The sequence below is a fragment of the Copadichromis virginalis genome, linkage group LG20 (assembly GCF_057382275.1).
Source record: "Copadichromis virginalis isolate Kocher_CV1m ecotype Utaka linkage group LG20, C_Virginalis_male_GT1.1, whole genome shotgun sequence".
NCBI lineage: Eukaryota > Metazoa > Chordata > Actinopteri > Cichliformes > Cichlidae > Copadichromis > Copadichromis virginalis.
The window spans coordinates 23,268,826-23,294,148 of NC_140637.1; the positions used below are offsets into that span (position 1 = coordinate 23,268,826).

A 25,323-nucleotide genomic window follows, 5' to 3' on the forward strand; every position below is an offset into this window, starting at 1 on the left:
TCAGTACTGTGTGGTGGTGTGATTGAGAGACCGTATCGCCTGCGGGAATACGCTCCTCCTCAGTCTCTCTGTGTTGGTCTTCAGGGAGCGGAATCGCTTTCCTGACCTCAACAGAGAGAACAGTCTGTTGTTGGGATGGCTGAGGTCCTTCACGATCTTCCTGGCCTTGGTCCGGCACCGCCTGCTGTAGATTGAGTGCAGGTCAGGGAGCTCGGAGCGGATGGTGCGCTCAGCTGACCGCACAACCCTCTGTAGAGCTCGTCTGTCCTGCATGGTGCTGTTCCCGAACCAGGTTAAGATGTTTCCCGTCAGGATGCTCTCTATGGTGCAGGAGTAAAAGTTCCTGAGCACCTTGGAGGGCAGTTGGAAGTCTCTCAAGCGTCTGAGGTGGTAGAGACGCTGACGGGCCTTTTCACCACGGTGTTGATGTGACAGGACCATGACAGGTCCTGCGTGATGTGAACTCTGAGGTATTTGAAGCTGTCCACTCTCTCCACTGGGCACTCGTTGATGACGGGGGTCTGGTAGTTCCTCTCCTGCTTAGCGCTGAAGTCCACTATCAGCTCCTTTGTCTTACTGACGTTTAGAAGGAGGTTGTTCCTCTGGCACCAGTTCTCCAGATTCCTAATCTCCTTCACGTAGGCCGTCTCATTGTTATCAGAGATCAGGCCCACCACGACGGTGTCGTCAGCAAACTTGATGATGGTGGTGGAGCTGGTAGTGGCCACACAGTCATATGTGTACAAAGAGTACAGCAGGGGGCTCAGAACACACCCCTGGGGGGCTCCAGTGCTGAGAGTGGTGGAGGCTGAGACATGTCCGCCCATCCTTACTGCCTGTGGTCTGCCAGTTAGGAAGTTGGAGATCCACAGACACATAGATGAGCTGAGTCCCAGATGCTCCAGCTTGGTGGTGAGTGTGGAGGGAATTATGATGTTAAATGCAGAGCTGTAGTCTATGAAGAGCATTTTAACATAATTCCCCCTTCTAGTGTTCAAGTGAGTGAGTGATGTGTGGAGGAGATGAGAGATGGCATCGTCTGTGGAACGATTTGGACGGTAAGCAAACTGTAGTGGGTCCAGTGTGTCTGGTAGTGAAGAAATGATGAAGTCTCTGACCAGGCGTTCAAAGCACTTCATCACTACTGAGGTGAGGGCTACAGGGCGATAGTCATTGAGAGAAGCAGGGTGGGGTTTCTTCGGGACAGGAACAATGATGGACTCTTTGAAGCATGTGGGGATCACCGACTGAGATAGAGAGATGTTGAATATCTCAGTGAACACAGGAGCTAGCTGGTATGCGCAGTCTCTTAGGATACGACCTGGGATGCCGTCTGGTCCTGCTGCTTTCCTGGTGTTCACTCTCTTGAAGGCTCTCCTTACTTCATGCTCGGAGATGACGAGCACGTTTCCGGTGCTGGCAGTATCTTCCTGTCTGCAGCCGTTAGCGCCGCTAACACTAGCATTGTTGGAGTCCTTAGCTGCAGCCTCGAAGCGAGCATAGAAAGTGTTCAGCTCGTCTGCCAGAGTCACGGCCGCGTTCGTCATACCGGTTGTTGGTGCTTTATAGTCCGTTATTGTCCTTAGTCCCCGCCACAGGCTCCTAGAGTCACTCTGTTGGAGTTGTGACTCTAGTTTCCTCCCGTAGCACTGCTTCGCCTCTTTCACCGCCCTCCGCACGTTATATGACGCGGCTTTGTACGGGTCCATGTCCCCCGTCATGAGTCCCGTGTTGTAGGCAGCGGTGCGGGATCTCAGAGCGTCGCGGATGGTTTTATCCACCCACGGCTTCTGGTTGGGAAACGTTGTGATAGTCTTTGTCTCCACGGTATCATCCGCTAGTTTCCCGATGAATCCCACAACCGCTTCCGTAAACACGTTGACATCATCATCGGAGCTGTTTCTGAACATGCCCCAGTCTGCGTCACCGAGTGCGTCCTGTAACGCGGCCACCGATTGATCCGTCCAGCGCGCGACCTTCCTCTGAACCGGAACTTCCTGTTTCAGCCTTTGTTTGTATTTTGGGATGAGGAAGATGGCGGCGTGATCAGATTTGCCAAAAGGAGGGCGGGATTGTGCCTTGTAGCCGTCCTTGACCGTAGTGTAGCAGCGGTCCAGTGTCCTTTCACCTCTGGTGGGGCAGGAGATGTGTTGATAAAAGTTCGGCACTGCGCGTTTGAGGTTGGCGCTATTAAAGTCCCCCGTCACAATAAGCGCAGCGTCCCGGTGTTGTGTCTGGTGCTGTGTGAGTGCCTCATGCAGCTCGCATAAGGCGGTGACCGTGTCCGCTTGTGGTGGAATATAAACGGCACTTATAATGACCGATGTAAATTCCCGAGGTAGATAAAAAGGACGACACATGATGGACAGTAGTTCCAGATTTGGTGTGCAGGAGCGTGTGAGAGGAACAACGTTCGCACTGTTGCACCAGTTGTTGTTCACCATTAAACACACGCCGCCTCCCCTTGACTTCCCCGAGTCCCGTGTCCTGTCCATGCGGTGAACCGAGAAGAACTCGGCCGGCTGGATGGCGTGGTCCGGCACCGCTGGGTTCAGCCATGTCTCGGTGAAGCAGAGGAGATTGCAGTCCCGAATGTCTCTCTGGAACTTTACCCTGGCCCTGAGGTCGTCAAGCTTGTTCTCCAGTGACTGGACGTTGGCGAGCAGGATGCTAGGCAGAGGTGTGCGGTGTGCACGAGCTCTCAGCCTGTTCCTGACGCCGGCTCGCTTCCCTCTAGGCCGCCGCCGCTTCCCTTTGTTCTCCCTCAAGATCTCACTCGGCCAGCTCGGATCCGGAGTTAAAAACTTCGAATTGTGAGTACATTGTAAACCAATAGAAACAAGAGTGTCACTGTCATACCTAATGTACCCAATGGTGGTGATTTTGCCGATTTAGAAACGCTGAAAACTAACTTAAAAAACAAAGACAAAGAAAAAGTGGTCGGAGCAGTCGTGACGGCAGCCGACCTCACCGGCGCCATCTTACCTCCAATAGAGCAACTCATTTTACTTGAATATTTCCGTCAATAAAGAACTGACTGTTTAGAAATATCTAGCTCTGACAAGCTCATCTGTTTGATCAGGTGTGCTGGTCTCCTCTTCCTCTTCACAATACCCCATACAGTAAATTCTCACTGGTGTTCAGTTCAAACGAGTTGGCCAACCAATCAACCACACACGATCAACAAACAATTTGGTTTTGGCACTGAGGGCAGGCGCTAACACCTGCTGGAAAAGGAAGTCAGCATCACCATAAAACTTGCCAGCACATGGAACCATGAAGTGCTCTAAAATCTCCAGGCAGACAGCTATGTTTCTCTGGACTTGATAAAACACCGTAGTCCTGCAGCAACACCATCACATTGCAGCACGTACACACACTACATCAAAACCCTTGGCTTCTGTGTCTCTCTATGACTTTGATTTTCAATTGTAACACAAAATTTACTTTTATCTGTAAAGAGGACCAGCGACCAACAATCGAGTTCTTTTACTCCTTAGCGCAGGTAAGATATTGTCGTTCATTTGGGTGTAGTTTGACATTAAAAATGCTTAAGCCGTTGCCTCTATTCCAAAGATGTCAGTGTATGGTGGCCTTTGATGTTCTGACACCAGCATCAGACCGCTCCTTGTGAAACTTCCCTGAGTTCTCGAAGCAATGATCTTCTGTGTCTTACCCTCCTTTTGACTGTCATGATTATCATCTAGAAAATTATTTAATTCCAACACCATCAAATCAACTGTCTTCCCATGACTGTGATTACACATACTGAGCTAAACCAAGAGACACAAGGTATTTATACTATTTGAACAATAATTTATTCAAACTCAGAATTTATATTGTGAGAAACTTGTTTTTTTGTTTCTATAAGCTATAAATATAAAAGATTAAAACAAAAATAGTCCCGAAGAATTTTTGTTACATGAGTGTCATGTAAACTTAAGCTCGATCCAATAAAGTCATTGTGCCCCTTAAGCTGAATTCCACTTCAGCTATAAGTTACACTAATTTATACAGTGTGATAATGGAAAACACCCACATCGCCTGTGAGTTACTGAAGTGCAAGCTCAGTTTAATTATTCAGTTCAAAGTAATTTAGTGAATCTGCAACAATCATGGTAACCAGCATGACTGAGGATGACATCGAGTGGATAGGCATATGCAGGTCAAATTACCCCTCACGTCTATTCAAAAATATAGTGCTAAAGCATGGCCCTACTCGAAAATTGCAAAACAAATGGAAATATGTTGAGGATATTGTGTGCTGACAGTCAGCTGTCCTAGTGTGTGATGAGTTCATTGATCCATCTCGGCACCGAGAGAAAATGTCTCTCCTGTTTGTCTCCTGCTTTGCCTCTGCAATCTAACACAGATATTTTTGCACTTTTATAACCATGGCTGTTTTCTCTAAGAGTGTATATCCATCTATGGTTGCAATTATGCCTAGTGTTTATAAGAGCAGGCACTTTAAAAAGAAAAAAAAAAAAGAAAAAAAGAATAGCATTACAAAAAAACAAAAAGAAAAAAAAGTTTTCTAGACTAAGACTTGATGGTGTCTACAAAAGTAGGGATTGCCTGATCCAGCTTTTTCCTGGTCCAGTCTGATACTGATATCTTGGCTGTGGCTGAGTTCAAATATATTGTTGTAGCTTCGTGATGTGCCTCCAAACTGCTCTCTGTCTGTCATTAGCTCCATTCTACCTTAGCTTTGCCGCTAGCTGCAGCTCAGTGGCAAAGCAAACGCACAATAACATAGAACTGAATTGAATAGATCGTGCCAGTGGATTGCCTCATAGTCACAGATATCCTATCTAGATTTTTGGGCTTGAATTGGACAGGTAGCAAACCCAAATATTAAATCAGTGCATCAAAGGTGGGAACAAGAGACAAAAAAAGAAATGGGAGAGCCGCCTAGATGAAGTGAATCCAAGTGAGAAGGACACATGTTGAATTCCAGAGAGAGGGAAAGGGCATTGGTTAGAACTAAGAGTAAAGCTTCCGGTAAGAGGTCAAATTGAGGTGCACTAACACATGTTGTTACACTAATTAGACACTTCAGGCTATTTTTTTAAAGCATTTACTCAAACAAATATCTTTTTCGAGCTTGGTAAGTTGTCTTTGTGCCCATTTCCGTGGCTAATGCACCACAAAGCTCCGTAAATAACAGGTTTTCAAACACTATCAGCTCTCTATTGATAACTCCCTAATGTTGGCTTCTAATGATGCCAGATGTTTCATAGAGAAGCAGAAACTGCTCTGGGCTCCTCTCAGAAACCAGCCAATTAATCACCCCCGTGTGTGCGTGTATGCTTGTTAAGCGCCAACACCAGTGCTTCTTGGTCAGAAGTGTTACAATTACTGAAACTACAGTCTCAGTAGTTTCAGTAATTGCGTTCCAAAACTGCAGTGCCAAACCAGCGCTACGCTCTCTTGTACTTTACTGAACCATTTTCATATTATTACCCAGCTACTCAGATGTCACAGCCAGACACTTATACGAATGCACACACACACACACACACACACACACACACACACACACACACACAAATAAACACTAGTTGTTCCACAGATACATCACACTAACAATAGGGCATTAATGGCACAAGCGTGAGTGACCCATTTTGCTTCTTTTGCGTTATATCTCCCAGACATACACACACAGCCCTATCTCTGTGCCATCACATCTATTGATGTTAATGCACTGGCTGATTGTCTACCATTTTCACTTTAGATGAGACAGGCTGGGAGAGAAGAGTTTTATTATACAGACCTTAATTACATCACTTTCTGTCAAATTAGTGCACCTCAAACCCATCTCACATGATATCCCTACATTTACTGGCTGTGCTTTTCTCTTCTCTCAGTCATTGCAGAGAAATTTAAATCATTTTTTTTTTTTTTGGTCAAATCTGTTGGTCAGATCTGTTTCATCTCGTCATCCATTTCGAAAATCCACTGAAGGCAGGGACTTTCTTACAAGAATTATTCCTGACTTGTGTCAGTTTTTATTTCCAGCATTGTTCCAGACTCGGTGACTCGGCCCATCAGTGCAAACGTGCTGTGCACACACAAGTGGAAGGAAGAAAATACTGTCACCCCACATAGCTATATCCCTAAAAGTAGTGTATGTGCATCTCTGTGTGTGTCTGCTTCTACCGAGATCCAAAGCCTGCAGAGCACCAGTGACCTGATATGTAGGGCGAGACCGACACACTGGGATGACAGCTTAGAGCCCGCCCCCACTAACTCTGACTGACAGCGCCGTAACCTCGGCTGCCTCCCACGACAATAGTTTGGTCCTGGTTCCATTTTAACGTCTGTCATTCCTAGTTTGATATAACAGCTATTTCTGGAGCAAAATTCTATAAAAGCATAAGACTACAACCGGAGGACAAAAGCACATGAAGTGGAATGAGAGGAAATGTTTTGAGGGAGATATAATTGGACTCTGACAAACTGATTGCTGTTTATTCCCTTAAGCAACTGTAAAGAACTGCAAAAGTCTTAGATTGTTCTATGTGCTTAAAAAAAAATTTATATATAGCTACAGGATTTTTGTCTTTTGCTCTAACAGCCATTATGACCAATACAGCACTTAGGCAATCACTTTCAGCAGCCTCTATCTATAACTCTTACGAGACACATCCATCCTAATCTAAGGATAAGTTGCAACAGCCGCATGTCTCAGTGGATTCAACTAAATCAGGTCAAAAGGGCGCAATCACTTAAAAGCGTAGTATTGTACACAAAGAGTGCCACGCTAAAGCCCAGTGTTTCCACCATGTGATGTCAGCGATCAAAGTAAAGGATCAAAACGACCACAAATTAATAGAGAACCAGGGCTAGAAGTGGAAATAATATAAGACAGGTAAGAATCTAAGAAGATTTTGTTTCAAAATCAAGCGCAGATAGAAACATTTTTTTTCAACACATGATCTTTATGTGCCGTATGAGAGATTGCCTTTGACATAATAGCCCCAATCTCTTTTTGAGAATGAATCACTTAAGAAGTCAAGAAGGGCCACATGAGGAAAAGTGGGTTACATTCAAGCTAAAATTACAGAATTACATTCTTCTTTTCAGCCTCCAGACATCTTCTGGGCTTGGACGTTAAAGTCAGTTCTTATTTGTGACTTAATTGCAGAAAATCGGATCACATGTACACACAAACGGGAACCTGAATGTCATATTAAACTACTCACATTTATCAGTGCATTTCGAGCATGTTATAAATCACTGTAATGTGTATTTTCCATGGTCTGAGGCACTTTTCGATAGCGCCATATGGCTTTTTCATCAGCCAGAGCTTCCCTTGGGTTTGGTAAGCATGGGAGTGAAAAAAGGAAATACAAAAAAAAAGTTTGTGAAGTGAAAATGTCACATGTTCAATGAACATGCAAAGAATTGTCGAACTGACGTGGCTGGGGAGGGGCTTCTTTTTAATGTAACTTCAGAGAGGTACCATAGGGAAGAGAGAAGAGCCAGACAGGAATGTTTCCAAAAATCTCTTTAAAGATGATGAAAAGGAAGTGGAAATTAAGTGCATTTGAGAAAGATATATTGAGAACATATAAAATTAGGAAATAAAACACTGTATAAATGTGTGGGGGTAAATGCAGCTAACTAGAGAGCATACTGCTTGGCTTAAAGAGAGTCACTGTGCGTTGAGCTGCATTTAAACAACTCTTCCTCTCCACCTCGGCTGACACTTGGCTGCCTATTGACATGGTAAATTGAGGGCCTATTCGAACAGCACCGTGACAGCCAGAGGAGGCTATAGACCCTGCCAGTTGCTGTATATTCAAAGGAACTTTGTAATCATACACATCAGGGAACAGAGCAGGAAGGGAAAGAGTGGAATATGGACAGAAGGAAAAAGGAGCGCAACATAAGGTGGGCCGTATGGAGGTAGAGCGATTAAAAAGCGTGATTTATAGGCTGGAGCAGAGAAAGCGAGGGAACAGCTAAGTGACTGATAAGAGGGGAAGACGGAACAAAAAATTGATTTCTATTTTTGGAAGAGGTGCGGGAGGAACGAGATTTAAACTTGTTCAATTTCAAAGTCACGCAAGCACACTTCAGTGGCTTAATATATACACGTAAACCGATGTAGAAGACACATCTCACATGCAGACGGACCCTGCCACACGCTCCTAGGTTATTATTAGGAGTAATGTAATTGTTTTTCGAGTGGATGAATGGATGTGACTTGTGCTCCTGACTATGCAAGGAGGTATGCATTGTTAGGGTGTAGCTGGAGCCATTAGCCATTTGGTGTAATGGGCAATCTGCTCCACAAGCTTCACTGACCCCCAGCATTTGGTAGGAGGAGCAGGCCAACCTATTAAAAAAGAGTAAAAAGCTCCAAGCATACCCTATCACACAAGGCCACACTTAATTAGGCTGTTTGTTTAGCAGACTCTAATGGGAGAGTTAGCGACTGAGGGAAAGGGGTTGACTGCTCTCCTTGAAACTGCAGACTGAAAGACATCTGGCCAAGGATGAGGCTGAGGACACAAAGATATTAGTGGAACATGGCCTCCCGTTTGCTGCCATCTCATTTTCTCGGGACCGATGGTAATGATGGAGAGCAGAAATAAACAATAATGCGAGTCATTACAACTGAACTACCGCAATAATGGTCAAAAATAAAACTACACAGATGCTTTATCACAACAGCCAAAATTCAGTAATTAAATTGATCAAGTATGCGAGTGAGGGAAAACACAGTGAGTTAAGTCTGTAAGTAACAACTGAGTGATGCATGGGGGATACAACCACTGTATGAAATTAAAGCTAATTAGTGCAATCCTTCAGAAAAATTACATCTCTCTTTTTCTTCTGTCCCTACACCCTTTCAGTTCCTCTCCCTTGATCCTTCTCTGTGTGCAGAAGGCTAATTAAAATACAGAAATTGGATATGGGCCTGTGCGCACTTTAATTCAGCAAGAGGATAGAGAAAGGAAGCAGTGAGGGGGGAGAGGCGGGAGAAAAGTTGGAGCCAGGACAAGAATTTGGGAAAGGTGAGGCCTTGTCATCTGGCAGAGTATTACAGGCATGGCATTGGTATCAATGAGGGCACAGGGCAGACTCAATGAAAACAGTTGAGGTGTGACGCCTCAGAACAGAATCTTTCAGAAATCCACCGCACTGTGCTCTTGTTAATCCGCGACTTATTTACCCCGAAACAGGCTTCTCCTCTTTTACTCATTCATCAATCTGCGAAAGGCCTGCAGGATTAAAGCAGAAATGTTTATCCGCTGAACCGTACTGAGTCCATCTAAGTCCTACACATCGGGTCAGAGGTTAAAGCAGTTGGCGGTTGGTCTCACGGAGCCACAAAAAAACCCGTTACATCATCATCTCAGAAAATGTTTTCCACCAACAGCAACACTCTAATGCATAGGTGTCAAACTCTGGCCCGCGGGCCAAATTTGGCCCGCAGCCTAATTACATTTGGCCCGCGAAGCCATACCAAATTACTATCAGAGCTTGTCTACTGGTATTATACAGCTAATATATATATATATATATATATATATATATATATATATATATATATTGTTTAGTATTAAGCTTTGCTTGTTCCATATTCAGTTTTTCAGCAAAACCTGTTTGAGTCCATAAGAAAAGATTCATTCTTATATCTGGAGGAATAAATATATTTCAATAAATATTAACGTTAGCCCACGACTTTGTTCCAGTTTTGAATTTTGGCCCACTGTGTATTTGAGTTTGACACCCCTGCTCTAATGGATACCTGAGTTTGATCTAAACTTCATATTGTGTTACTAATACGACTGGCTTCACCCTGAATTACCAAGTGAGTTGTGCAACTTAAGTCATGTTTCTCTAGTTTTACCAGAGTTCATCTTGAAGGAAGTCTTACCAACCTGCAGCCATGTTGGGAAATCATCTGAATGATAATACATATATATATCCCTGGCTCGGCTTAGGGCTTTGAACATTTTTTTTATAAAACAGTAAGCCAAGAGAAGTTCACTTACCTAAAACTTTACTAACGTAACAAGTACAAGAGCTCGCCTAATACTTTATTGGGTATACTTCTTCAACTGCTCTTTAACACAAATATCTCATCAACAATCATGTGGCTGCAACTCAATGCATTTAGGCATAGTTTCAAATGAATGGGAAAGAAACATGTTTTCAGTATCAAGGTTTTTAGTAAGTGCTTCAGAAACTGCTGATATACTGCGATTTTCCTGTGTAGACATCTTTAAAGCTTACAAAGAAAAGTCCATAAAAGGGAAAATATATTTAGTGAGCAGCAGTTCTTTGAGTGAAAAGGCCAAATCAGTGTCAGAAAGGAGAATGAACAGACTGCAGCAGATTCCAGCAGAAGACCATACTGGATGCCTTGTTTGTCAGCTAAGAACAGGAAAGTACAGTTCACACAGGCTCACTACAATTGGAGAACAGAAAATTGAAATAAAAAACGTTTCCTGGTCTGATGAGTCTTGATTACTGCTACAATATTTGGATGGCAGGGTCAAAATTTTGTGCATACACCATGAAAAGATGATTCCATCCTGCCTTGTATCATTGGTGTAATGGAGTGGGAGATATTTAATATTTTCTTGGCAATCTTTGGGCCCCTTAGTACCAACTGAGCATCATTTAAACACCACAGTCTACCTGAGTAAGTCAAAACCAAAGTCTGTGGTTTTGCCCAAAAGTTATTCTCACCAGTGATGAGACCCAGAAAGGCAGAAATATCATTATGAACAAGAACATATAAAAAGGGGGTAAGAAGCTTATTGAGGAATTAAAATTATTTTGTACAAAAATATCTCATTATTTTGGAGAGCGTAATAGTGGATGACACTTGAGGCTTCTCGAATAACATACTACAATCTCTAATCAAATTATCAGCAGCTGAATTGGTTTAAAAAACAAAGTTAAAATTTAAGTAATGCAAAGATATTACAGGTTTCCTTTATAGACAAAAATAAATAAAATTAAGACTGAATACACATCTCATATTTTTCTAATAATAAATGCTTCATTGGTACTCTCATATCAATATTTTCTCATGAAAAGGTCACTTTCTCATTTTTCTCATATAGCATGATGATGTCATATCATATATCATACTTTTCTTTTAAAATAACATTTCAAATGTTTCATGAGATAATCATTTCCTTCATATTATCCAGTCGATTTAGCTACAATATATGAAAAAGGTGGGAAAAGGACAAACTACAAAATTATGGCCCAACCTTTCTATTATAAACATACATTACTATGTACAGACATAATCATTTCAGTATTCTCTTGAGTGAGCTACAAGAATATCATCACTTGAAAAAAATGGTAGCCAAAGCTATGAAGAAACTAATAACAATAATATATCCTTCAGCTGATAAAACAGCTTATGGAAACTTCTCAGGGCTCTTGTTAATGTGGTCTTGGAATTCCAGTTACTGTACAAGATTGCACAAACACATCCCCCCTGTTTCCTCTATCCCTCTGTCAATTTAGCCTTTATTCCTCTCTCTGCGAGTCTAAAATGCACATGCTCATACCAGGTGCAGCTGCAGGGCAGCAGTGGATCAGAGAGCTGATGATGGATGACTGGAGTGCATGAGTGTGTGTGCATGCGTGTGTTAAAGAGGATTCTCCATGCATTATATTGAGTGGCACACCCTCCTGCTGTGAGGAAGCACAGGATGATGATGGACACGGCAAAGAGGTTAACAGCTTGCACGCTCCCTGACAAGCATAAACACATGAAATTGCTGTATAACCCCTCCATGCCACTGTAGCTGAGAGGGTTAGCACACCATTACCATATTACCCAACTACAGAGGCCCCAAACACATTTGGCTCCAGCACCAAATGGATGCACTCTCTAGCAGGCGATATAGCACACACCAGGAAAACAACAAAGTTTGTCTGTTTACAGCTAACACTCCTCCTGCCACAGCGCCTCACTCAGAGGGGTGTTAGCTTCCCTTATGCTTCATCAACATGTTCACACATACAAACACAAATGGATGCATTGACCAAAGCATGTGTGCATATTTGGCTTCTCAGTGGAAAGGGGCAGTTCATTTAAAACCAAATGAGCACACAATGGTGTGACCTGATCTGAAGAAACGCTACTTATTTGTGCTTTGGGGCTTTTGAAGAAAGGGTTAACCATCATTTGGAGGAAGGACAACACAATAGATTATTCAAGGAGCGTGTAACTAGGCCATAGTTGTTCATTTTTATGAATTATTTTATGGTAGAACTACATTTTCAGAGTAATTAAAAGAAAATAATGCTGCAGCATGTCTGTCTTTTAGAAGAAAATTACAGTACAAACATTCCTCATGTTTAAGCCCCCATCCTACAGTAGGTGTCCATCATGAACCATGGCAAGCAGCCACTATCGACCCTTCTTTGTCCTATAACAGCTGGTGGCTCAAGAGTTGGGCGTTCGCCTTGTAATCGGAAGGTTGCCGGTTCGAGCCCTGGCTTGGACAGTCTCGGTCGTTGTGTCCTTGGGCAAGACACTTCACCCGTTGCCTACCGGTGGTGGTCGGAGGGCCCGGTGGCGCCAGTGTCCGGCAGCCTCGCCTCTGTCAGTGCGCCCCAGGGTGGCTGTGGCTACAAAGTAGCTTGCCATCACCAGTGTGTGAATGGGTGGATGACTGGATATGTAAAGCGCTTTGGGGTCCTTAGGGACTAGTAAAGCGCTATATAAATACAGGCCATTTACCATTCTTTGGCAGGCTTTCTACCAACATGCCCAGAGAGAGACACAAATAAATGTGTTGTTTATAGATTCAGATCCAGCTGTGCGCTTGTCTCTGTGTGGGCCTGTCAGGTTGGTGGTGTGGGCATGGCTTTTGGCTTTTTTTTTTTGTATGTCTGAGTGTGTGTGCTTATGTCTCGCTGTATTATGGATGGATGGAAACCATGCTGGAATGCTCTATCCTGGCCCAAAATCTTTGGATATGCTGCTGCTGGGCTTGGCCAGGCTTGCCTTTTGGAGGACACACACTGGGTTGCCCCCATGTCTATCGCTAATGTGAACATGGGATGAAGCCTGCTGTCCTCTCCTCTGGAGAAAAAAAAAATCCTGCTCATCCTAAACAATGAGCACTGGATGGCACAGTGGCCCACTTGGATCATTTGTATGGCTGCTTATCTCAGATATGACAACAGAGCCAGATGTCCTGGATGATTTAAGCAAACATCTGATGAATTTCATCCAATCGGAATTGCCTAACGTAGAGGGGAATATAATTATATAGCTTGACTTGCTGTGCAGCAGGCAGCAAGGAGAAAAATGTAATTCCCTCAGCAATTTACATGAAGATGAGGCAAAATGTCTATTATACCATTTAAAATGCAGATCAGCTCTTGTAAATGATAGTGTCACAGGCCGGTTGCCGAGAGCCTACCTCACAATAACACTAAAGTCTCCTGGCATATGAAAATCAATGCAATGCATTATCAGTCAGTGTCGCTTTGGTTCTGTACGTACCCAACTGAAAGTAATCACAGTTCACAAATTGGATGTAAACTCGGTTAACAATTATCTAAATTCCTCAAATAGACTCTTAAACTTTCTTTCTAAAAGTTTTAAATAAGAGACAAAATCTTCTTAAATAAGTATCCGTGCCCTATAACTTATTGCAGATGTTAGTAAGTCTGATATCGTTTCCTAGCTGTATAGTCATCCCCATGCATGTCTTCAAGCAGTGATACAGTCTTTTTGGACCCATATTCATTAAAGTTTAAGTGGCACAGCAGTGTCAGGGTGGCATCAGCGCCCAAGGCTCTGAGTAAATTAATGATGCTTAAGTAAACTATGGATTAATTATGGATTGTCCAATGTGTCAGTATGCACGTATGCATATCTGACTGAGCCTCCACCTTGCAATCATGCTAATGAAGAGCTAACCTGCTTCAGTAGACAGAGGACAGATGGAAACCCCACTTGGCACTACACCAACGCTCTCACACACATTATTGCCCTTGAGCAAAGAGAGGCTCTGATTAGGCTTCACTTAAGTTAGTTAGCCTGGAGCTAACACCAACCACCCAAGCGCGGGAAAGAGAAAGTGGCAGGACAAAAAACAAGGGTACAAACAATTCAAAAAAAAAACACAGAAGAGCTTTTTTTGCACATTATATTAATGTCTAATTCGTTTGGTCCCCTGAAGCTAGGGTAAGTGGGCTGGGTGGGGGGGGGGGGAAGACAATCAGAGCTCTGCAAAGAGAAATTTGTTTTGAGCTGAGGCTGCGTAAAATGTGACCTCATAACAAAAACAAAAGGAAAAAATGGGTAGGATTTATTTCAACATGTTTTCAGGGGAATTTTGGTTTTTAAAGACATCACTTTGATACGCAAAATCTAAATTTCAGTCATGTTTCCAAGCAAAACAAAGCTGCTAAACGGCTTTTGTAGTTTACTATCAGTTTCTTTTCTAGCTTTTCATAAAACAAACAGTAATTAATGAATGAAGAACAGTCATCAGATCAATCAGCAGATTTAAAAGAAAAGAGAGAGCTATGGATTGCCATTCTTTGTAGTGTATGCCATCCTTTCAATCCAGATCTAAAAGCAACAAATTCTGTTTTGTGAGGGGTGGGGTTGGTGGTGCTTTGAAAGGATGGGGGTGGGTTATTGTGCTTACATGACTGATGAAGTCATATTTCATACTTGTGTAACAGCAAAACAAAAGCATGAATAACAAAGAATACAGCATCATTGTTATTCTTCAGCTGGTAATGTATTCAGGTGAGCCAGACGCTGGACAAATACAATCAAGTACAAAGAAACCATGGGTAACACTGAACCTCCAATACAGTCTTCTTTCCTGTAAAACAAAGACTTTGGCTACTTAACTGGACGTTACAGCTGGGTATTTTTGACTACATGCAAGTTTAAAAGTCTTTTTTCTCAAAGGTAAATTTAACATGACAGAGAAGACTAAATCCACATTTATTTTGAAAAGTTCTTACCTGAAATCCTGTCAGAAACAACTTTGCAGATTTACTTATTCATTTATTTTTCCTGAGGATAGTTGAAATCTAGAGGCTATTCCACAATAAAGAAAACATATATAAAATAATCTCCATAGAAACATTTCCTGCTACTTAAAGGCATTTTTATTTCCCTTTACCAAAAATAGCATCATAAATGTTCTATAAAAAACAATAGATGTGGTGCAAATGTGATATGGTGTCAAAGAAAACCCCAAAGTAGCTTATAAAGTCACAGTTAGAGACCAGCTCATGCCCCGTATGAATACCCACTGTGGATATGGGTAAGATGCTCTAGTAAAGGGAATAGTAGGCGCTCTTACCGTCCACAGCCATAGTCGGTCTCAGCGTGTATCTCTCCGTGGTGTCAACAGGACTCTCTCATTCTTCTGCCAGACGGATAAAATGTAGGCTACTGAGCGTGAGAGATGAAGAGCGCTTCCTGCCCCTTCTAACCTATGTGAGCATGGAGACAGCTCTTACTGCTGTTAGTACTGGGAGAAAAGAAAAACCTAGATCACACTCTTCCTCTCTGTCGGTTCACGGCCATTTGGTCTCCGGGATGCCGGGACCAGTCCGCTATGAAACTGCTCCTTCAGTATCTCCGCCCCCCCTCCCTCCGTACCTGACCGGCTGGAGACAAAAGGTCATTACGCCCCGACACCAGCTGTTATAGGACACAGACGCCGCTCTCTCTCTCACTCCCTCTCTCTCTTTCTCTCTCACCCCACGCACAAACACATCCACGCCTCTTTTTTGTTAAATCACGAGCGACGATAGAGATTCACATAACACAGAACCCCCCACCCCCTTTTTCTTAAAAATGTCCAGAAAAACTTTCGTCTTCCAACTATATTGTTATTGTCATAATAATAATAATAATAATAATAATAATAATATAGAAGTTTTCTCTGATGTTTGCTTGAAACCTTCTAGTTTCCTCAACCTAAAGTTTCCAAGTTCTGCACACTGGGACAGCAATTGGATAAAATGACCCATTACAGAAAGCCTGGTTATCATATACTGCAGCATTGTGGTTTCACTAAGGGTCCGACAGGAGGAAGAAGAACGGTCAAAATGAAAACAGCATCAGCGGGGCAGTATAGTCAGTGAGTTTTGCTCACTTTTTACTATAGCTACCAACACAAATGTTATCTAAAGAAAATTATGCAGCCACATTGTCACTGTAACTTTCTTTGCCTAAATTTAATCTGATTGTTTTGGGACTGCTCCAATATTGATATTACCTGTTATATTAAACATGTTTCCTCATACCAATTTTGTTAAACGTTTAAATGTAGTTCAAATATAGAGTGAAGAAGTGCTGAAAGACTTTACAATAGATATGTTATTTTTCATCCGTTCGTTCTTTCCCTGCCATTATTAGCACACTTCTTCTAACCATCAGTAAATCTATCACTGTCCGCACTCCTCCCAAGGGATCTGTGTCTAGAACAGTGGTTCTTAACCTTGTTGGAGGTACCGAACCCCACCAGTTTCATATGCGCATTCACCGAACCCCTCTTTAGTGAAATTTTTTTTTTTTTTTTTCAAATTCAAGACATAGATATGTTTTTTTACTGGTGCACAAAATGAGCCGTACATGAACATCACCTTGTTCAAAGAACAAAACCAACACAATGCATGAACTTACAACAAATTACATACCTGCAAATCAGTGTGACTTCTGCTGTTGCCTTTGAGAGACCAGTTCAGATATGCGTGGCTTCACCTTGGCAAGTGCCAGTCTCATGTCATTTTCACAGAAAAGTCTGTTCCTTTTCTTCGTTTTTATGTCCAGCATCGTCGAAAAGGATTGCTCGCAAAGATATGTTGTAACAAATGATATAAAAAAATCCAGGGCTTTCTTAGCAATAATTGGATACTTGTCCATTTGTCGACACCAAAACGTTGAGAGTGTTGTTGTTCTGAAGAGTTGCTGTTGAACCTGGCTCTGCTGAATTTCAATGATTTCGTCAAGGTATTCATCATTGACATCTGCTGTCTCAACAGCAAACGTGAACGGCTGTCTCACCCATGCTGGATATGACTCTCTTGTAGGGAAATATCTGTCGAGAGACTTTGCAAACTCATCTAAGTGCGTTGCAATTGTTTGCTTCAGTTCCGTGGATACAGAAACATCTCCGATTCCAGACACATCTTCGACCTTACTTACACAGTTGTCCAGAAGGGGGAAGTTTGCAAAGTTGTTGTTCTCTGTTCGTCGTTTCCATAACGTTAGCTTTTTTTGAAAAGCCTTCAGGTGTTCTTCCGCTTCTATGATATTGACTCCACCACCCTGCATCTGCTGATTGAGATGATTGAGAGCTGCGAATATATCAGCCATGTACGCTAAAATGAGAATGAACTCAGGATTTTTGAAGCAATCTGCATGACAGTGTTGGTGCTCTTGCAAAAACAGGGCTAATTCCACACGCATGGCAAAAACACGATTCAGCACCTGTCCCCGGGATAACCACCGAACATTAGAATGGTACAGAAGTACCTCGAATTCAGAGCCCATTTCTTTACACAGCTCACTGAAGATGCGGTGCCTCAGAGCACTATTTCGCACATAGTTCACACATTCCACCACGGTTTTTAATACTTCTGCCATTTTTGGAGGCAAGGTTTTTGTTGCCAATGCATGCCTGTGCAAAATACAATGAGTCACAATGATGTGTGGTGCATCGGCTTTTACTAGCGCACCAAAACCAGAGTTTCTTCCCAGCATGACGGGAGCTCCGTCTGTACAAACTGCAGAAACCATGTCCCATGAAAGATTGTTGTCTCCGAAGAAGTCATCCACAAGCTTCTTCACATCGGCTGCCTTAGTTGTTGTTGTAAGAGGCTTACAAAATAAAAAATCTTCTTTTATCATGTCATCTTTCACATAGCGCACAAAAACAGTAAGCTGGCTTAGATTAGCAACGTCTGTGCTCTCATCGAGCTGAAGGCTGAATTTTGCCGGGCTTGAAATCAGATCGGCGACTACTTGAGCCAAGATGTCTTTACTCATGTCTTCTATTCTGTCGCTGACGGTGTCATTTGAAAGAGGAATTTGTGATAATTTACCTTCGGCCGCTGTTCCGAGTATCAGATTTGCCATCTTTAACGCGGCTGGTTTCACGAGTGTTTCACCAATGGTGTGTGGCTTGCCCTGCTTTGCGATCAGGTAAGCAACTTCGTACGATGCTGTGAGGATCGGTTTGTTAACGGGTACAAATCCAAGAGCAGGCAGAGTGGGCCTTTCATCGAATCTGGCTCTCTTCACCTTGAATTCAGCAAGTGTTGTGTTCTTGTATTCCCCGTCTCCATGCAGCTTCAAGAAGTGTTCCTTTAGTTTTGCCGGTGCGAGACTAGAGTTGCTCAACTTGGCGTTGCAAATCATGCAGATAGGATGCTCACTCCCATCACGTTCCGTGATACATGTAAATCCATATTGTACATATTCGTCCAAGCACTTTCTTTTTTTGCCCGACATAGTTAGTATGGATTAAAATGTTAAAAAAAAAATCACGCGAAGTACTACCACGACATTCACATGTTGACTACTGCGCGCGCTACATTCCCCGCAGCCCTGATTGGCCAAGCAGTGTAGCATGATCGTCTGCAGCCAGTGATGGCCAGAAGGGGGCGTGTCATCACAAATTTACAGGATAATTCGGGCGTGGCTGGACCTCTGCGACCTCCGCAGTGGAGGCTCTGCCGAACCCCTGAGACCGACTCACCGAACCCCTAGGGTTCGATCGAACCCAGGTTAAGAACCACTGGTCTAGAACCAAACCAGATCTTTTGCTTGTTAGGCAAATGTGCAAATCACTACATTAGAGCCACTCAAATCAGAGAAGACATTATGGATCTTTATTTGCCTTCACAATAGTACGCTGATGAATGAAGTGTTTCATTTAGTTTATTTGTGTGTCTGTGTGTGTGCAAAAACTGGTCCTCTGCATTGAGTGGAAAGAACAGAAGAAATTTTAAGTACGTGTTTTTGCTACCATCTATGTGAGCAGAAGGTCTCAAACCACAAACCAAGAAGCAGAAATGTGGAGAGATCCTCTGGCAGCAAAACCTAAAAACAGCCATCCCCCTGTAGACATCCACGTCAGCTGCTATTTGCCCGTCAAACAACCGAGCTTCACTTCAAAGCGGAGAATATGGGAGAAAGTTGTGAACGTGTCTTTGTCAATATAATCTCACAGCATATCCGACTAATTGATTCTGCTGGCATTCAGATACATGCAGATTGCTCTGCACCAGTGCTTTTTGTGTGTGTGTAGAACAGTCGAGAGATATGTCCCTGAAAGACTCCATCAGTCTGCGGAAGAAGATGGGGGCCCTCCCTAAAGCTCAGGCACTGCACTGGATCATCAAAGGGTGAACAACAAGGAACAAAGGACTAGCTGGTCCATCAGGGCTTCACCAAAATACATGCTGATTGGGAGTGAGCCTGCCAGACACGCCAACACACACATGCACGGATTTACTGTATACATAATGTTAATACACACATACACACACATGCACACACACACATTTGCATTCACTCCCTCACACTCACAGAGTCAGAGCTTAATTTAGAAGTGTGTTCTCTATGCCTGTAAGGACATTTTGTCATGTAAAAAAAATTGAGCGGTTGAACCCTTGCATCTTTAATTCAGAGGGTGGTCTGTGTGCTGAATAATGAATAGAACGGGTCCAACAGAGATCAAGAGAGGGACAAACTTGCTAAGAACCACAGGGTCTCAGGTGACAGCAACACAGCAGCTAAAGTATGAGTAACTCTTGCGGGGGAGGGAGTAGAGGTATCTCAGTGCAGATAAAGAAGAGAACAACAGAAAAGGGGCATGAAAAGTGTTATTGTTTGTAGTCATTCATTACTTTTTATAATTCATTCTTCAGTCGGCAGCAGGAGCACAAGCTGAGAGTTTTGTTAAAGCATTTTTAGTGAGATAAGCAGTATCAGTGAAAGGTTAGAGTGATGGTGAATAAGAGAGTGTTTGCCTCCATTTATTTTATAATACAATATTCAGTATAACTGATATATGAAACCATTAATATTTCTCTGATAATGCTGTACCAGCATTATCAACCCTAACTCCATGCCATTTGTTTTCTTTGGGTTCTTTTGCTTCGGACAGTGCAAAACTAGCAAAATCTAAACGCAAACACATCCATGCATGCCATTTAAAAATGCACTTTTTGAAAAGCAGACAGAGCTTTCCAACAACATAAACAACAGCAGCAAGCAGTATGCTTGTACTGCTAACAACCAGATTGCAGCTGCTGATGAAAAAGGAGTGTCTTGGACTTGTGTTAGAGCTCCCTTCAAAGAGAGAGGGAGAAAGAGAGCCCTTCCTCAAGAAGCACAGAGAAGCTATTGATAGTGGAGTGTGGCATGAGCCTCACCAAAGCTGGTGTCATGGTGAGCGGCTGTCCCTGAGTTGGCAGTGAAGAATAATAGTGCCAAATACAACAGTAAAATGGATAGAGAAGGGCAGCCAAGGGAAGACCGGATAAACCTTGGGTGCATCTAAATGGCTCAGAAACAGAAAAGATTCAAAGAGGTTGGATATCAGTAAAACAGAAGAGTCGTCTTCTCTCTACACTTAATGTGATCTGAAAGGGGGGATGCTTTTTTTTCTGGTGAAAGTGAAAGCAATCTAATGAATTCCCATAGGAAGCTATTTACTCCACTGAGATGAGTGCAGATGATAGAGAGGAATCCACTTTATAGTGTTAAGTTGTGGCCCTGAGCTGCTTTCCTAATCAAAGACTTGGGAGAGTATTTGGCAATTCTGTGTGCATATTGAGGAGAGGCCTCCTTTGAAAGTGTTGCATCCCCTTTCTAGATTTATTCCGGATGTGGACCAAAAGATGACAGACACATTTGAGAGATATATTCCCTTTACCACTCCCTGATCACTACCTCTTTTCGCCTGCTCCACATGCAATACATGTATGCACGTATACATTTGCTCATGTGCAGAAGGAGGAAGGGATGGAACACAATTCAGATGCCACAACCTCCTTCACAGTAGCCACACCCATGCAAATGTGCACAGTGTAACCATGTTGCTGTCTCTTTAATGACCTTCTTGAACTCTGCTGTTTGAATTGACTCTGCTGACCACGTGGGGATCATGACCTCATTCCACACCACTGCAAAGGTCTTTGAAGTCTTACAGAAGAGCTTTATTCTTGTTTGTCTTATGTTTACGTTAAATACTGTATATGAAGCAAATCAAGAATGTCATCCTTGTGGCTGAATGTCAATGATGCCAGTAATGTGTCCATGGGTTAAATACAATGATTTTTAAGGTACTGTGTACAGATTTTTACTAATTACAGTTTTTCTCCATCGCTTTGGTGCAGTTCTCACATCAGGAACTTCATTTTCACTAACTCTTAATTAACACATTTCCCCACTCACATTAGCCTTTCTATTTGGTCTCTGTCTACACTGTACACTGCTATTGTGTCTCTCACTTTCCTTAACACTCTGCAGCATTGTTGGAGAGTATTTTCAAATTACTTCAAATTACTTACTTCAAACATTTTACTTTTTTCACTGACAGTGACAGACCTACAGGAACCTCATCTTCAGCTGAAAGCTAATATAAACATATGTTCTCAGAAAAGGTTAATTGGAAAAAAATAGAAATACATACTCTTGTGTCACAGGTTGATGTCATGGCGCTGTTAATTACACACAAGCATATACTATACATATACTCACTTGCTACTTTATTAGTTACACCTTGCAAGCCTCAAGGTGGAGCGTCATTTGCCTTCAGAAATACTTCAAGTCTTTGTGACATAGATTCATCAATGTGCTTAGAAATTTTGCTCCATGTTTAGATGATAGCATTGCACAGCTGCAGAAGATTTGTCAGCTGCTCATCCAAATTTCTCCTTCCTCTAAGCTGTTTTACTGGACTAAGATCTGATGACTGTGGAGGCCACTGGAGTTCAGTGTTTTTCAATCTTTCATTGTCTAATTTTGGGGAATCAGTGCAAAATGTAGCCTCAGTTTCCCGTTCTTAGCTGACAGGTGTTGCACCTAGCACAGTCTTCTGTTGCTGTTGCGCTTTCTGAGATGCTCTTCTGCATAACTTGTTTGTAATGAGTGGTTATGTAAGTTACTTCTCCCTTTCTATCAGCTCAAAGTAATCTGCCCATTCTCTTCTGACATCAACAAGGTATTTTCACCCTAAGAATTGCTGGTCACTGAATGTTTTCTCATTTTAGATAGTTCCATGTAAACCCTGGAGATGGTTGTGGAGGAAAATCCCAGTACATCAACAATGTCTGAAATACCCACACCAGCCCATCTGACATCAACAACCATGCCACATTCGATCATCTTTCATCCTTATTCTGATGCTTGGGTTGAACTTCAGCAGCCTGTCCTGACCATGTCTACATGCTGAAATGCACTGAGTTGCTGCTGATGTGAAAGGCTGATTAGATATCTGGATTACTGTGCCTAATACCTAATAAAGTGGGTGCTGAATGTTTGTACTGTGACTTTACTGGACTATACCTTAGTTGGTTCTATGTTCACAGACTGTATCTATTTTCTTTGTCTTTTATGGTGGTTTTATTTTGCTTTTCTCAAATTTCATTTAGTTAAAAATCCTTCACATTTCATTTTTATGCCTGAAAAATGTTCACTTCCCATTCAGCCTACATTTTTAAGACTTTTTCCAAAGGCAGTAAGGTTTTGAGAAAAAAACTAAACACTTTGATGACTTTAAAAGGTGGTGAATCTGTTTTTCATTCATCAGGGAGTTGAAGTATTGAAGTATTTTGGTACATGTGAAATATGGAGGACCACAAGAGCCATGCGCATCGAAATAAAGAAGTCTGTGCTTAAATAATGAATTGTAGAATAAATTCTGCATTTGTAAATTCATTTTTGAATTCCAATTTAATAAACTGCATTTCAAAAATCCATTTCCCTTTCCTGTTCGCTCAGGGATTAGCTGCTGGATTAGCTCTTCGATTAACAACTTCCTTGCGGCTATTCAAATTAGCCACATCGAGGAAAGTAAGGAGCTCTCTGATTGGTTGGACAGATACAGGCTGTCTGCCTGGATTTTTCTAGCTCATAGCTTCGCCCTGCTAAGAAGCGTGTGTGCTTGTACAAAGGCCGTTCAGCCTCAGGATTTACACTCGGCTCCACGCTGTGGTGTAATCTATATTGATGTACATCATGTGCCACTAGGCGGCAGTACTTACCCTTTAGTCAGGAAATGATGGCATGTAATCAGACGAGAGTAAGCTAAAATAAAAGATGGTTGTTGCTCCACGTTATCGCTTGAGCGGGGAGTTTTATTCAAGAGCCCAACACAACATGGTGTCAGAAGTGCACTCGCTCTAAGCGGTGAACTGAGAAAATTGAAAAAAACGTCAGCTTGGCGAACGGCTAGCGACAAACACGACGGAGCAAGCAGCAGCTCTACCGGCGGCAACTGGCCCGGTTATGGCAGCTCCACCAGCGGCTACTTTCATCATCAAGCCACCGGAACCGTTCGACTTCGCAAAGCCCCAAGAATGGGAGAAGTGGATCAGACGTTTCGAGCATTTTAGAATGGCAAGTAATCTGAACGGTTCAACAGATGCTAACCAAGTGAACACATTAGTTTACTGCATGGGAGACAAGGCTGACGACGTGATAAGGGGACTTGACCTAACAGACGGGCAGCGCCAGCAGTACGATGCGGTCAGAAACGCATTTGATAGACATTTTGTCCCCAGAAAGAATGTGATTTATGAAAGAGCAAAGTTTAATAAGCGAGTACAACAGCCAGCAGAAACAGTTGACTCCTTCATAACAGCTCTATATGCTCTCGCTGAAAACTGTGAATATGGTGAACTTCACGATGAACTTTTAAGGGATAGACTCGTTGTGGGTCTTAAAGATTCATCACTGTCAGAGAGAATGCAGCTCAACAAAGATTTGACCCTAACCAAAGCTATCACAATGGCGAGACAATCTGAGGAAATAAAAAGACAGCAAACTGACCTAAGAGGTGAAAGCAGCACTGGCAAAACAGCCGTGGATGCCGTGCATGTCAGGAAATCACAGCCAAATAAATTCGGAAGCAGAGAGCAAAAGCAGTTCAAGCCACAAAAACCACGAATAACAAAACAAGAGAATAAAACATGTTCTAAATGTGGAAAAGCACAGATGCACCCAGCAGCACAGTGCCCAGCTAAAAATGCAGAATGCCACAACTGTGGGAAACGTGGACACTACGGGAGAGTTTGTAGGTCTACAGCTGTGCATGAGGTGGCAGACAGTGCAGATGAACTTTTCCTAGGAGAACTGGATTCAGGAGAAGACCCGTGGCTTGCTAAAATCTGCGTGAGAGGCAAAAGCATGACATTTAAATTAGACTCGGGGGCAGATGTCACAGCTATCTCAGAGGAGACATTCAAAGACATTAAGCAGCCAAATGAGCATTTGCAAAAAGCTGAAAAGCCACTGTATGGACCAGGAGGTGCAGCACTGACCGTACTTGGGTCCACAAAGGAGGACATTTCCTACAGTGACAGGAGCACTACAGAGACAATCTATGTAGTCAGAAATCTGCGTGTAGCTCTCTTAAGCAGGACAGCTTCTGTGAGACTGAAACTAATTGCCCGAATGGACAATGTTGACCTTGAGACAGTGAAGAAAGCGTACCCGAAACTATGTGATGGGCTCGGGCTTGTTCAAAAACCATACACGATTAAGCTGAAGCCCGACGCTAAACCTTATTCACTGAAAGTGCCAAGGCGTGTTCCGCTGCCACTACTGGGCAAAGTCAAAACAGAGCTGCAGAGGATGGAACAGTTGGGAGTAATCAGTTGTGTGGAAGAGCCCACAGACTGGTGTTGCGGCATGGTCGTAGCCCCCAAAAAGGACAAAGAGAAAGTCCGCATCTGTGTGGACATGACACCTTTAAATGAGTCAGTGTGTTGTGAAAGATATATCCTTCCCTCTGTAGACCAAACGCTAGGCATGCTCACAGGTGCGCAGTATTTCTTCAAGCTCGATGCTAACATGGGCTTTTGGCAAATACCGCTGTCCAAAGAATCTGCTCTCCTCACCACATTTATTACGCCATTTGGTAGGTACCATTTCAATCGTTTGCCATTTGGTATTTCCAGTGCACCGGAGCATTTACAAAACATGATGGTGACGGAAGTGACAGCCGGCCTCACGGGACTCGTGTGCCACATGGACGACATCCTGGTCTGGGGATCCACGAGAGAGGAGCACGACATGAGACTTCACGCTGTCCTCGACCGTGCAGAGAAGGC

At 42.9% G+C, this 25,323-nt stretch overlaps 1 protein-coding gene across 1 annotated transcript in view; it reads right to left on the reverse strand.

The window, feature by feature from the left end:
* Positions 1 to 15,656, reverse strand: part of LOC146684839 (sterile alpha motif domain-containing protein 10-like) — a 66,941-nt gene extending 51,285 nt beyond the window's left edge. Inside the window, exon 1 of the mRNA XM_085443931.1 lies at positions 15,330 to 15,656. Coding sequence (XP_085300057.1) covers positions 15,330 to 15,342 — 13 coding nt within the window. The 5' untranslated portion in view covers positions 15,343 to 15,656. The remainder of the gene's footprint in view (positions 1 to 15,329) is intronic.
* Between the last annotated feature and the right edge of the window lie 9,667 nt (positions 15,657 to 25,323).